Source organism: Centroberyx gerrardi, chromosome 17, assembly GCF_048128805.1.
Source record: "Centroberyx gerrardi isolate f3 chromosome 17, fCenGer3.hap1.cur.20231027, whole genome shotgun sequence".
NCBI lineage: Eukaryota > Metazoa > Chordata > Actinopteri > Beryciformes > Berycidae > Centroberyx > Centroberyx gerrardi.
In genome coordinates this window covers 19,206,717-19,221,508 of record NC_136013.1, presented here as the reverse complement: position 1 = coordinate 19,221,508, position 14,792 = coordinate 19,206,717, and the positions used below count along the sequence as shown (strand labels likewise).

The following is a 14,792-nucleotide window of genomic DNA, read 5'->3' as shown; positions in this document are numbered from 1 at the left end:
ATCCCCTTCCTCCTCCTCCCCGTCGTCATACTCCACCTCCTCTTCCTCTTCTTCCTCCTCCTCGCCCTCCTCTACCCTCTCCTCCTCGCCCTCTTCCTCCTCTTCTTGCTCCACCTCTACCTCCTCCTCTTCATCGTCCTCTTCCCCCTCTCCTTCCCCTCTCTCCACCTCCCCTTCTTCATGTTCCATTTGCTCCACGTTGTAGTCCACGTATCCCTCCTCTTCCTCCTCCTCCACTTCCCCCTCCTCCTCCTCCTCCTCTACCGCCCCTTCCTCCTCCTCTTCCTCCCTGTCGTCCATCTCCTCGGTGCCGTCTGTCTCGTAGCACTCCTCCATGGTGGAGTTGTCCATGTCATCTAGGTAGGTGTTCCTCTTGGGGGAAGGTTCCAGGGTTTGTCTGTCTAGACTTTTCCTCTTCTTGGCCAGAGGGCAGCCGTACACACTGCAGAGGAGAGATAAGAGGCAGCCGTTAGCCATTAGCTCCACCTGGCTAGCCACAAACGCTAATGCTAATTTACACTCAGGCCTCCGTGCCACGGTGCTAGTCGGCCATGGTTCAGAAACTAAATTTGGAGGCAATGCAACGCGCACAGCAGCACTGGAACAAGGGCAGCGCAGGAGACTCCCTCAGCCTCTCACTGCAGACAAAGCAATACCTCCAAGGTTCTACTAAGGTTTGTTTATAGCAGCTGGGTGGAATAAAAATCAAACTTTATTTAGTGAACCTTAATTGCCTACATAATCATTAACTATTGAGCAATTATAATAAAAAGCTCCCCTTCTTGAAGAAAACAATTACAGGGGGTAAAATGTGTATTTTTGCGAAAGGTTCCATGTATTTTCAGATACCGTTTATATACCAATTTGTTCTGCAGGCAAAAGAAAATCGCTGTGCACACTCCACAACACTTTGTTCCGCAGACTGATATGCCCTTGTTCTGACGTACGCCGAGTGCAGCAAAACAGGACTCTTCTGGAATTGACTTTAAGGGGGAAGAGACAACCTGTGGCCTGATTAATTGAATCTTGCCAAGGCACCTCGGGTTTTTAATGTATTCTCTGGCTCCCCTTGGCAGCAAGGGGGACAGATCCTAATCTGATAATCTGATAATCTGTGTATTCGCTCAGGCTATTGATCACAGGGGCTTAATCCATTTCACTCATCAAACCTCTGGGAGCCTGGAGCGGCTACCTGGCCCCCGGTGTAAGCTTTGCGAGTATGTGTACGAGTGTGAATTTAGAGTGCGCGTGAACGAGCATGTGTGTGCGCGCGCATGTGTGGGCCCACGCATGTGCGTGTGTGTCTGTGTACACGCTTGTGATCGCTTGTGTGTATTGGTGCGTGCCACCGTTTGGCACATTTGAACACAAGCACCCATACAGCCAGAATCATGATGAGTTCTGCCGAGTGTTTTGGCCATCAAATAAACCCCCTGTCCAGGCTGGAGTGTAAGAGAGCTAAACACGCTTTGGGCATGTTCACTCAGCTGTGAAATATCCCTGGTTCCTATTTTTACAACCTCTGGATGTTTCCCTGGCTACGCACTGCTTAGAGTAAGACCTGATGTGAATGAATGGCACAAGGCTGTGTAAGAGAAAGCAAGAGAGTAAGGAACTGGTTGTTGTTAGTGCTTTGGTGGTGCGGCAGCTATGGAAAAACCTCATCACAGTGGCTAGTTAATGACTTTCTGCTCATTGTAGGACAGTGGATTGCAGTGTTGGGAACCCATTTCTGTTCCCTCTCTTTCCCTCTGTGCTTTTTTTCAGTCGGTGTAACATGTCAGTGTGTCCCAGAGCCCTGCAATAACTCGTCCATCATGCTCTCTCTCTCTCTCTCTCTCACTCTCACTCAGTCCCGGACGTCCATCAGTCAGTCAGCGTCCAGTCGGCTGGCAGGCTCAATCTCGCCCGGCCCAGGGATTCCTTAATGGTCTGACCCCCTGCGCCCCCCGCAACCAGGGGCCTCATTTCATTAATCTAAGCCCACATGGAAACTCATTCCCTGCCTGACAGCCAGACCTCTCCCCCCGGGCAGCGCGAGGGTCCGCAGGACGGCGAGGGAGGGGTGTGCTGCGGCACTGTGATCAATAGTGCTTGTGACCAAACATCTCAAAAGCACATTAAAATGCCACTCATCCTGGCTCCCGTTCCGGGGCCCTCTCCAAATAAATCAAGGGCTGGTCCCAGCAGGTTAGCGGCTGCCAAGGCAGTCGGGCTGGCAGGAGAGGAGGATAGGTGAGTGGGAGGAAGGAGGGGTGGGAGGGGATGGAGAGAGGGAGAGAGGTCTGGGAATGGCAGATAGAAATAGGGCCCTTTCCTCCCCTTCTCCCTCTCCCTCTCTCTCTCCGTCTTCTTCTCCTCCCTCTCTGCTGCTGTATCTTGGATGGTTTCTAACAATAAAACAGCATTTGCGCAGCATCCAGTGAATAGGATTGTAACAATACCAGGTGGTTACGGCTCAATAGTTGACAGGTATTAATTCTGCGACACCTGAATCACTCAAAAAACAAAAAACACACAGTCGTTGAGATGCTAATTGCTTTGCACCACCGGCTAATGGATAGCAAATAGCAAATGCTCAGTTGTCTATTTTTCCATTGGATCTTTAAAAGGAGTCAAGTGCATTTCATTCTTTTTGCTCAGGACGGTACAAACAAATAGGCCTTTTGGTAGCAGAGAGTGAACATGCTTTAAAAGCTAAATACGCTCAAAGTGCCACCTACAGTTATCTCACCGCCCCTCAGAGAATGTGGCCAACTCCACTTCACTTAAAGCAACCAGTGACTCTATACGTGATATGCAAATTACTTTTAATCACGCTCGTTAAAAGCGGCGTTGCATACATAAAAACTCCGGTCTGAGGCGTCCCCCCGTCCCTGAGCTGTCAGGTTGTTGTGACACTGCGAGCGGTGTGTTTGCCCCGACACTCCCAGCCCCGCGATGACTAAGCCGCAGGAAGCCTCCGCAGCTCCGCCGGCCCACGTTCCCCGGCTCCGTCACATATAGCGCGACCTTGGCTTCGATGCTCGCCGGCGCCACATCCCACTCGCTGCGCTTGGCAATTAAAATTCCACAAGTAATTAAGTGACATTTAAATGTATAAAAAAAAAAAATGGAATTCTGCAGGCATTGTGCAGAGAGGAGAAGGGTGGAGAGAAACAGCTATACAAGTTTTCATTTCTTTTTTTTCTTTTTTTCGTCCCCTGGCAGAATCACAGAATCCTCCAGGAGGAGTGCGCTGCATGAGAGGTAGCAATCAAAGAAGAAAAGAGCTTCATATCACAAAAAGACCACTTCATATTTTATGGAGTGGGCATCCTCGGCATTACAAGATGGAACAAATTCTATTACAGTGCGAACAAGTGGCCCTTTAATGCTGAAAAAACATTTCTGGAAACGTTACAGAGAAGGCCCATTTTTGGAGCATTAATGCGAGGTAAGAGAGCTGAGAGGCAGGGGAAGGAGAGCTCCCGTTTGGCTAATTTTGGGCGACAGTTGAGCGACTGCTGGAATGCGACAGCGTTCCACGGCGCCTTTATTAGCAGTCATATTAGCGGCTGTTCTCAGCGGGGGCAAAAGCTTTAGCCAGTCATTAGCATCACGCGCTATTTGTCTCCCTGACACCGGGATGAGGCTGCTGTTGCCTCTTCCTCGGCTCTGCTCCCCTCACTACTTCTTCCTTCCTTCCTTTCTTGATTTCTCTCGCTCTATCTACCCCCCTGAATCATTCTCACCCCATCTTTCTTCCTTTCTGACCATCCCTCTGATCAATTGTTCTCACTCATCATCATCTCAGCTGTTCCTTTGCCATCCATCCATCCACTCCGTCTCTCCACCCACTCTCTCTATCATATCTTACCGTATATATTCCCCCAATCTTGCTCTCACACCAATTTCTCTCTATATTTCCACCACTCTCTCTTTCTATCTTTTTCCATTTTCTCCTATCTCTACCACCGTTTCCCACAACCTTGCTCATTGTCTCTCTCTCTCTCTCTCTCTCTCTCTGCAGAGCAGACTAGAGATGGAGGGAATGCACCACCTCTGGCTGTGCCCCCTATCCAGCAGGAGGATCTATAGACACGTGTGGCAGAGCCCCGTCTCCATGGTGATACCCTCCAGAAATCCATGAGGGATTCGCCATCCTTGCAGCCAGTCAGGAAAAATGAGGGAGAGGGAGAGAAAGAGAAAGAGAGAGAGAGAGAGAGAGAGAGAGAGGTTGAGAAAATGAGAGGTGTGGAGGAAAAATAGAGGCTAGGAGCATGACAGATAGGAGAATGCATGTGTGCATGTTTGCATGTGCGCCTGTGCATGTGTGTGTTTGTGTGTATACCTCTTTTGTGTGTGCACTGAATTGGGAAATATATAGTAGAGGAGTTGAAAAGAAAAGGAGAATGTGTGTGTATGTGTGTGTGTGTGTGTGTGCGCGAGAGAGAGAGAGAGAGAGAAAGAGATAGAGGATCATTTCAGAGCTGTCAGGCTTCTCCCGCTAGCAGGGGAGAACAAAAGACAGTGTCTTGGTGCAGGAGGCTCAGCGCATGGCAGACGCTGCAATTTGGGGCGTTTTCTGGCGGCTCAGGCTCCAGCTCGCATATCAGCTGCTACGGCTCATTCACACACACAGAGCAGAATGACTGTCAGTTTGTCCTAAAAACTCATAAAATATTACTTCACAGCCGCCGTATCAAAATAATCCTCGGTGTCGGTGAAACTTATATAATGTTTGCGCGCCGGAAATGAGGGTTTCTGCGCCGGATTGATGTACTCGCTTGGATTTACGCTAAGACTTAATCGCGCATGAGCGACAGCACGTTTATCAAGTGTCGTCTCTGCATGTCCGGCTACGTATTTTCAACGTGTTTACAAAGAAGGTAAAGGTATAAGCAGTAACAGCAAGAGATGTGCTGTTCCTTGACAATACAGTGGCGTGGTTTATATGTGTAAGTCAGGAAGTAGCCAAGAGGTATCAGTACTCAACAGACATGTGATTCAGCTCACTGCTTCACTAAGCCTGTTGTTGGCCATTCACAGCTCTACCCTGGAGCTAATAAACCCAGCCTCAACATTAGTCAAGTACCCCTTCTTTAGCCTTGACTCTTGCTGTTAACCAACGCACTTGCACTTGTCTTTACACATGCAGTGTCCTTATGTACCCCACTGTCTGTGTAGCTTCTTCTTTATCCCAAGCTCAGTAACAGCCTTGGAGCTCGCCTTAAGCCCCAGAATCAACAAGACTAGAGATACAGTAGCTAGCAGCGAGTCTAGTGGGCATCGCGCAAAGGGAAACCGTCACAGCCGTAAGCCAAGCCCCATCTCCCTACCTTTGATCCCCTCTCCCTTTCCCCTTCCAAGACCTCCACCAGCTCCCCCTCGGCCCCGTGTTGTCCGTATCTCCCACCTGCCGAGCCGCCTTATTGGAGGAGAACTTTCCCTCAGAGGTTGTTTCTGTGCCTCGGTGATACTGTCCTCACTGAGGAGCTGTAGGATGGAGGTGGTGGTGGTGCTGGTGGTGGTGGGGGATTAGTGGTGGGCGGTTTGGCTGGAAATGAGAGTGCTAGAGATGGGATGAGACAGGTCAGGTCTGTGCAGCCAGTGGGCTATTTTGTTTTGCTGCTGCCCCAGATGAGACGCCTAAAAGCTTTTGCGGACTCTGTGGTATGACGTGAATAAATGAGGAAATTCAGCGCTTGATATTCAATGGTTGTCTACATTCTAAAATCTGGTTTATTTTGAGGGGCCACAGTTGTTCAATTTCCACAAAACACAGGCCTATAAATCATTTTGGATAAACATGCACCTGGTGAATGGCATGCATTATGTATTGCAATTTAGAATACACAGTACAATGATGTGCTATATCAAATTATCTTTTATATACTATATGTGGTTAGCATTTGCATTTTTAGATACCTTGAAATCAATGCAATACTGGGGTTTTGAATTTAAGATGGATCTAGTAGAATATTGATATGTGTATCATACAAGCCATTTTGCATAATTTGGTACTGGAAGTCCTGAGCAGGAAGGCTAATCGGGCAGCAGATTCTAGCGGTGTAATGCGGCTATCTGTCATCCTGGAGCTAAATTCACTCCTGGATTAGCCAGGTAAGGAGTCTCTCCACCGGCGTAATGACTTCAATCAATCACCCCAACTCAGAGACACCGAGAGAGGCCAGCTAGTTAGCTGCTAGCCCAGCAGCCATTTTGGAAAAGAAATTCCTTCCTCTAGTCCTTCCATTATTCTGTGTGAGCCACAGTCAAGACTGTCACAAGAATAGCTGTTTATTTAGATAAGCTGAGAGAGACAAACCGATGTGAAAAAAAACAACAAAAAAAACAACCATGTAAATTAGGCAGTGAGAAGAATGCAAATGACATTTCCATCACTTTACCCTTTAGTTTGCCTACTGAATAACTCCTTGCTACTGTGTTTTGCCACTCACAACGTGATCTGTGCCAGCTGAGAATCATTTTCATGGCTGAAATGCTGAACAAAACAACACATAATGCCAGACCTAAGCATCTGCCCTGCCTCTGTTGCATCGTTGTTTACCAGGCCCTGGCTCTGTGTTCCCCAGCAGAGGAGGAGGGCTTTTGACATTGATGTAATTTAGTTGGCAGCTGCTCTGAGGGGGAGGGCTGGCCGGGGGGAGGAGGGGGGGGTTCAGGGGTGAGAGGTCAGGATGTGCCCGGCCTGGAGTTGGCCCTAAGCGGCTGCCCGCCTCTCGCCTCACCACCCGCCCCCCCCTCCCGTCCCTCCCATGCCCTCATCCCCCTGGCACGCTCTGCACTCACCGCACATGATCTGTTATTCCCTTTGATGTCTCTCCTCCGGGAGGCGATAAAAAAAAAAAAAAAGAGAAAAAAAGACAAGAGGAGGATGAAAAAAAAAAACAGCGTAAACACCACCTGTTTATCCGACGCTGGGTAACGTCGGGAAAAGGTAGTTTGCTGGCTTGTCATAATAGCGCAGGAGGCAAATAAGGGGAAAAAATACAAAGGGAAAAAATAAACAAATGGCATCAGAATAGAAGGCATGACGAGGGGAGTCGCATGCGCGTGCCACTGTAAATTTGGCGGCCTTGGTTTTGAAATGCTTTTAAAACGTGTTTTATGTTGCATTAGAGGTTTGTGTGAGGACATGTCTAGAATGAATATGCAGTGAGGAACAAAGTGCTACTACGCTTTCATGTTCTGAAGAGAAGAAGAGACCAGGGTGTAGAATACACAACATGCTATTGTAGCATCACTACAATATACAGAGAAGGACCAATCTTCAACCTCAAATCCTACAGTTCGAACGATAACAATGGTACCACAGCCAAAATAAAATCAACCCCAAGGCTCCAGATGCAGTCTAAAGACTATGAGCTATTGACAGAGCTGACAGATCCAACCAACTCTGTTCTTTTCGCCCCCTGCCCACACTTCCTTTTTTCGGTGATATAAAGCTTTCCCATTAAATATGGAAATTTCCGTTTCAGCGACAGATACTTCACAGAGGGGGGTTGATGGCATAGAGGGTGTTTTTTGGAAGGGGAAGTGGCAGATTTTGATTAATGCGACCTTATCTGAGTTTGCACATGGAGGCAGAGGGGTTGCTGAGCTTGGCGGGGGTGGATGGCTGCCTGTTCTCTTCTCCATTTCCAGGCTGATTTCTCTCTTCTACTTCAATTGGTTTCCCTCACTTCCTCCACCTTTCCTCCTGACGTTCTTTCCCTCATCTCTATACTCCTCTCCGCTTGTGCCTTCTCTCCATTTTCACCCTTTTGTGGTTAGCGCACTCATCCTCTATCTCTGATATAATGTGAGCTATCATCTTACGTCTTCCAGTCACACTTTTCTTCAACCTCATATGGCCTTCGGAGTTTCCTCTCCCCGTTTCACCCCTTCTCACTCACCTCTCAGTCTCCTCATCTCTATTTCCCCACTTATTCCCTTCCTTTTCCTCTCCCACTTGCACCCTTTCCTCTCAAATGGCTCATCTCACACTTATGCTGCTCCTTCCTATCCTCACTATCTTCATATCCTTTACTCACGTCCTGTACTCTCCTCCCTCTGCCTCTCCTCTCCTTTCCTCTCCTCCCTCCACCTCTCATCTCCTCTCCCTTCCCCTCCTCTCCCCTCCTCTTCTTTCCTCTCCTCTCCCCTCCTCTTTTCCCCTCCTCTTCTTTCCTCTCCCCTCCTCTCCTCTCCCCTCCTCTTCTCTCCTCTCCCCTCCCCTCCTCTCCTCTCCCCTCCCCTCCTCTCCTCTCCCCTCCTCTCCTCTCTTCTCCCCTCCTCTTCTCTCCTCTCCTCTCCTCTCCCCTCCTCTCCTCTCTTCTCCCCTCCTCTCCTCTTCTCTTCTCTCCTCTCCTCTCCTCTCCCCTCCTCTCCTGATGCCAGGCAGAGAGTGAGGTGCAGCAGTACTGCTCCCCCTGTCGCTCCACCACTACCTGGCCCAGTTCCAATGCTTTTAGTGAGAGCTATCTGTCAAGCTATGAATAATACAGGCCCAAGGCTGGCGCTAGCTTGCTAGCTAGCTATGTGGAATCCAAATGAGGTCTACAGCAGGAAGAGAGCACTTGACTTTTAGCTCGGCAACACGCTCTCCCTACCAAGACAGGCAATTACTCAGCCCACAGCCCCAGCTGCAGTCGTGGCAATCATAAACGCAACCCCTCACATCCCCATGTCTGCATGCACACCCAGGCATATGCACACACACACAAACACACTTGCATATATAAGCAGACACACACACCCCATCTCTTCATCCAAATAACACCCACATTGCCTACTGCACACACACACACACACACACACACAGTCTACACAACTTCCTTGCCATACAGTGGAGAAAGTCTATAGTGTGCCACCTTTTTTAGCAGTGAAAAAGCACAAAAAAACAATTTGCATTCTGAGCGCACAGTAATAAATATATTTCACAATGATATTATAGAAGATAATGATAAAGTCGTTGTATTGATCAGAAGTGGAATAATCAACAACGGGATATATATTTTGGCCAGTGCTCCTGATTGATTATTCTGATGAAGGCCTTTGATGCCTGAAACGTCACATTTTTTGCCAAGAGAATAAAAATGTATAATTTTTACTGCTGTTTTTTACTGCTGTAAGTCATGCCACTTTTGATTACTTTAAGATTAGTGTACCTATTACAGTATCGCCAACTTTACTTTGGCAAAGAATAAAGAAAATGACTCACTAATTAAAGTGCTCATTGAGGCAAACAAAGCCAAGTGACACTTCATGGAGGGTGTCACATATGTGAATGTGAGTGAAGGAAGACAAACAAAACAGACTCCAGCACATACCGTAGTAGGTAGTCTATATGTAAGACACCACGGAGCTATATGATCTATCAATCAACAGCGGGGTCACTTCATCACCTCTTATCTGCTGATTAACAGGAGACACACCGTGCCATCCATCTTTATCATAGTTGTTCCACTGTAATGGCAGAAGGCTGAGAGGGATATCACATGTATCAGGCATATGACACATGTACGGTCATGTAATTAGTTTTGCATTGAGGCATGCTTAGGTGACAGCGTTAACCCATCCATCATTGGTTGTAATCATTCGTTGGCGGAGTGTGGGATGTAATTACAGAGTGCTAAGCAACGGCAGGCTTCACAGGTAAAAATAGTCATGCAGGGGGAGACTTCTGCATGTGTTTGGCATGTGGGGTGTGTGCGCAAGGTGTGTGTATGTGGGTGGGAGGAAGTGTGTGTGCGTGTGCTTGTGTGTGTGTGTGCGTGCCTGCCTGTAGTGTGGTAATGAGATCTAGTTAGTGATGCTCCGGAGTGTCTTATTAACAAATAATAACAGCACTCCTTTGTTTTTTACCTCTCCTCCCATCTATTATTCACACCTCACAGATTTACTCATGATTCATTTATGGGAGCATCTTGTGCAGCCTAGAAACTAAATGTCACCCAAAACATCACTGTCAGACAGTGGGGTGTGTGTGTGTGTAGTGTGTGTGTGTGTGTGTGTGTGTGCGTGCGTGTTTCGTGGCTCATCGGGAGCCATTGCATTAGACAAGATTTTCCTAACAATGCCTCTAAGGAGCGGAGCAACAATGCAACAGCACTGCAGCAAGATTGTAAAAAAGTGGGACTTCTGCGACGGCTGCATCTGTATACACACACACACACACACAAGTGCGGGCGATAGAGTGCTATTGAAACAGATGAGTAGGATCTTGGCGGATCAGTAACGAGGGCTATAGCGAGGCCATTCTGCCATTCAAACTCCCTGCTGTGAAATCAGCATGACGCCCTGTGTACTTTAGCCGGATTCTCTTTCCGCTGAAATTGCCAGGTTGGAGAGAGGCACTCAGCTGGGAATGCTGCTCTACATGTGAAGTAGGTTGTGTGTGTGTGAGGGCTTACGATGTGTGTGTGTGTGTGTGTGTGTGTGTGTGTGTGTGTGTGTCCGTGCACATTTAGAGAGCCTACCTAGGCGTGGATGTGTGTGTGGTTGTGTAGGTGTGTCTGTGTGTGTAAATCTGTTGCCCTTTGCCTCTCCCCTCTCTCTCTCCAGGTGAAGAGCCTGTTCTGAAGGCTCTGCTCCAGTCGAGGGCCCTTGAAGCCGGGCTGCTGCTACTTTACCCACATAGCTGGCATCTCGTGGACTGTCAGCGGCTCAGAGACGACTTGGTATCAGTCATTAATTAGTAAGGTAGCAGCAGCCACCATAGCATTTCCCCCCCCGCTAGTGGACATACATTACACCGTCTGTTTTTCTTAGCAGCAAACACGTATTGGACCATCAGACAGCAGCCACCAGCGGGCCAAGAACGCCCCACACTGCAAAAAATATCCACCTTATTTAGTTATTCTCCTATTGAGTCTTAAAATCTTGTGCTTCTTTAAACAAGTGATAAAATCCAGTCAGGTGAGTCTCCAATGCATATCAACTTAATTCAAAAATTGTCATTGTCTTGACACTAGTGGAGTGATCTGCTGCTATATTCTGCCTTGTGTCAAGATATTGACACCAGTGATACCAGTGAAACAACATGGGAAACAAATGGACTTATCTCACCCCATTGGCAGAATGTTTCACTTGTTTTAGGAAGATTTGACTGAATATGAGACTAAAGTAGACATTTTTTGCAGCGCAGCCACAGTACATGGTGTCTATCAGTGGATTTTCCACCAGCAGCCTGACAGTGGCACCAACCAAAATTCTGTCACTCTTCTGCCCCCTTCCTACCGCTGTAGAGCTATTCTACTGTAGATACCCCGAGACCCATTGTGCCACTCTGCTGGTTGCTGGCTGCTCTCGTATCAGTCTGAGTGCTTTGAGAGCATGACATAGAAGAGAGAGTGGAGAGGACTGTGTGCGTGTGTGTGTGTGTGTGTGTGTGTGTGTGAGAGAGAGAGAGAGAGAGAGAGAGAGAGAGAGAGAGAGCATGAGTAAATAGCATCCCAACTATAGAGATGGCATTTAAGTGTCTCTCCCTCTGCACTCCAAGAGTACTGTAGACCCATTACCAGTGTGTGTCTGTGTGTGTATGTGTGTGTGTGTGTGTGTGTGTGTGTGTACCAGAGTCTGCATGCGTGTGCTTGTGTGTGGCTACAAATGTATTTCCAAGCCATTCCTCTCATCGTCTCCATGCTCCCACGCGGCTCACCCTCTACCTTTCTGTTCTGATCCTTTTCTCATTCATCATGCTTCCCTTCCTGTCCTCTCGCCAGAGGTCTTCGCTAAGGTGTAATTTAGCTCCCGCTGTTCTCTAATTTCTGCCTTAGTCAGGAGGGGCGTGGCTGGCCCCCTGACACCATGGATACAATCTGTCAATCATTTCCCCCCGGCCAGGAAATTGCGTTCAAAGTGAGAGCAATTATTAAGTCTGCCCTGAGTGGGCTGAATAGAACGCCCTCTCGGTTTGGTGCATCAGACAGAGAGATGTATTCAGCGGCAAGGGCCAGGTGGATTTGTGAGCATTTTATTGTCGGAGCGAACGGGGTTAGGGCTCCCTTCTCCTCACCACCTTGCTTCACCTCTCTCGTCTCCTCTACTTCCGCCCTCTTTTCTCCACACTTTCCCTATCTCATGTTTTTTGTGAGTGTCATATCTTTTACACAAATGTACAAACACTCTATCCCACCCTACTCTATCTTATCCTATTTTACCCCCATCTAGTCTGCTACACACTACCCACCCTATCCTATTCTATCCCTGCCCTACCTTACCTTACTGTCCTCCTCAACTCTGTCCTCTCCTTCCCATACCTAGAGGGAAGGACGAAGGGAGGAAAAAACCATCGCGGCCATTAACGAAATGGGGGTAAAACACAAGCTCCTGTACAGTCTCTTGTGGGAAAAGTCACACTGTGTTTTATCCCCAATTTAGAAGGGCTTGTGATAATATGGTCCCCTCCACATTCAGTCTCCTATACCACATATAATGCAGTCCCAGCAAGCCACCCAATGGCGAGCTGGCAGAAGCACAGGGACAGACAGGAGAGATGAGACCTGAGGAAACTCTACTAAACATGAACACGTTCAGTAAGGTAGCTGTTAGAGACCTTGAACATCTATAAATTGATGAACTCATAGGAATGTAAAAGTTAGCTGGCTTTTGCAATAGTGGTTACATTACTGAAACCTACTTTAGAAAATACTTTTGTCTCTGGATACTTTTCTTTCCCACAGAAAAATGCATAATGGAATTTCGCACCCACTTTACGTCTCTCAAAGAGTAAACAGCAAACCATAAAACAAGCTTCATCAAGAACATCAATTCCCAACGTGTCTTGCATGAACATTTGCTCTCAACTTCCCTCAACATTTTCAATTAATCAGCCACAGATGCTTGTTAGTAACCAAGCTAATCATCTATATCCACAAACATGATAGGCGCTGACTAACCTACAATGCACAGCCAGCCAGGCCTTGTTACAATAGCCATACACCATGAAGGGCCCATTAATCTTTGCTCACTAGCATTTAAGTCAGTATTAACAAATTGTCCCCATCCCCGTCCTCTAGCTTAGTGAACAAACTACTGACCCTGGAAGCCTTATGTAAAGGACAGTTATTGTAGTCATGTTACTTTAACAGACACTGGAGCAGCTTCCTGTATGCAGACTAAGCCTAGTCAATTCAATTCAATTCTAGTCCTTGACTGAGAATCGCTGTGAATGGAGAGATTCTTCATTAACTACGCTTTGTTGAAGTCCAGGATTAGACGTAATGTATGTCCATGAAACCAGCTCTATACGGAGCAGCGTGTAGATATCATGGAAATGTCACATGGAAATATGCCTTTAGAGAAGCTTTTGATTCACATTCAGTGGTGGGCATCAAATTGTGTTGCCAGTTCATCTCATGGCTCTGACAGTTCCTATGCACATACAGTATGTACAAATGTTGCTAATCCATGACCCTAGACATATAATTGATGATACTATATGGAGCACACACATGCACACATAAACACACACACAATATAGATAGCTGTGAATCTCCCCTAACCCCCATGTGTGGAGTCTTATGGCATTTGCGGGGCCTCTGAAGGTATTCAAACATTCAAAGGCTGCGTGTGAAGCAGGGAGAGGTGGAGGATACGGATGGTGCGCCGGCGTCAAAAGGCAGAAAAGGACGGGGGGGGTTGGGGTTGGGGGGGCTAATTAACATATTAATGACCCCACCTTCTTACAGCTTCTGTCGGATAGTCCAAACACTTTGATAAGTATGCAAATGAGCGCCGCACCATCTGAAGAGGGAATTAGCTCTGCCAGAGACAGCCGAGAGAGAGGGCGGGTGGGAGGGAGGGAGGGGAAGAGAGAGAGAGAGAGACGGAGATGGGAAAAGGAGGAGGAAGGGAGAAAGGAAGGAAGGAAGGGAGGAAGGGAGAGGTGGGGAAAAAGAGAGCGGATAAGAAAGAGGAGACACAGGGCAGGAAGGAGGAAGAAGGAAGAGGGGAGAAGGCGAGGAGGAGAAGAAGAATGTAGAGAGGGAGAAAGGGGAGGGGAGAGAGAGAGAGAGAGAGAGAGAGAGAGAGAGAGAGAGAGAGAGGGGAAGAAAAGAGAGTGGGGGGAGAGCCAGAGCGAGATAGAGAGAGATAGGAGGGGGTCTCGGGGAGCGCTGATGGACTGATATCCTCTTGTTTGTTTTATTTATCTTTAATTATCTGGCGCGCACGGCGGACAAGTGCATGCGTGTGGGTATGTGTGCGGTAGTACAGAGAGAGAGAGAGAGAGAGAGAGAGAGAGAGAGAGAGAGAAGACTCTCTCTCTCTCTCTCTCTCTCTCTGTCTTTGGCACTTTTCTCTCTCTATCTGTCGAATCAATACGCCAGCGCCCGTCAGCCCTGCGGTGATGTGCAGGATGGCCTTAGGGGCTCAAGCCGGTGGGCATACGGGCTTTGGGGTGGGGGTTGGTTGGTTGGGTGGGTGGGTGGGTGGGGTTGGGGTTGGGGTGGGAGGGTGGGGGCCTTGGAGTAATGACCCCGAGCAGACAAGGGCAAGTAATTATAACACAGACTGATCTCTCTCGTTCTATCACTGGAGAGAATGGCACGTAATAAGGATGAGGGATAGCACCATGGGAAAGCAAGTGTTCGCGTGTGTGTGAGACAAAGAGAACGAGAGAGAGGCAGTGAGTGTGTGTGTGTGTGTGTGTTGGTGAACATACATGAGTGTGCATGCCGGAGAGAGAGAGATAGAGAGAGAGAGAGAGAGAGAGAGAGAGAGAGAGAGACACCTCGTACGAACAGCCAGACCAGGGATTCACCGACACGCTCATCACGTTCCACAATTATGTTGAATAATTA

General features: G+C 48.0%; 2 protein-coding genes across 2 annotated transcripts in view; one reads left to right on the top strand and one right to left on the bottom strand.

The window, feature by feature from the left end:
• The window catches only part of LOC139926448 (cytochrome c oxidase subunit 7A2, mitochondrial-like), a 216,856-nt gene that overhangs the window by 5,278 nt on the left and 196,786 nt on the right, over positions 1 to 14,792 (top strand). The window lies entirely within an intron of this gene.
• myt1lb (myelin transcription factor 1-like, b) overlaps positions 1 to 14,792 on the bottom strand; it is a 51,854-nt gene that overhangs the window by 31,403 nt on the left and 5,659 nt on the right. The window contains exon 4 of the mRNA XM_071918188.2: positions 32 to 442. Coding sequence (XP_071774289.1) covers positions 32 to 442 — 411 coding nt within the window. The remainder of the gene's footprint in view (positions 1 to 31; positions 443 to 14,792) is intronic.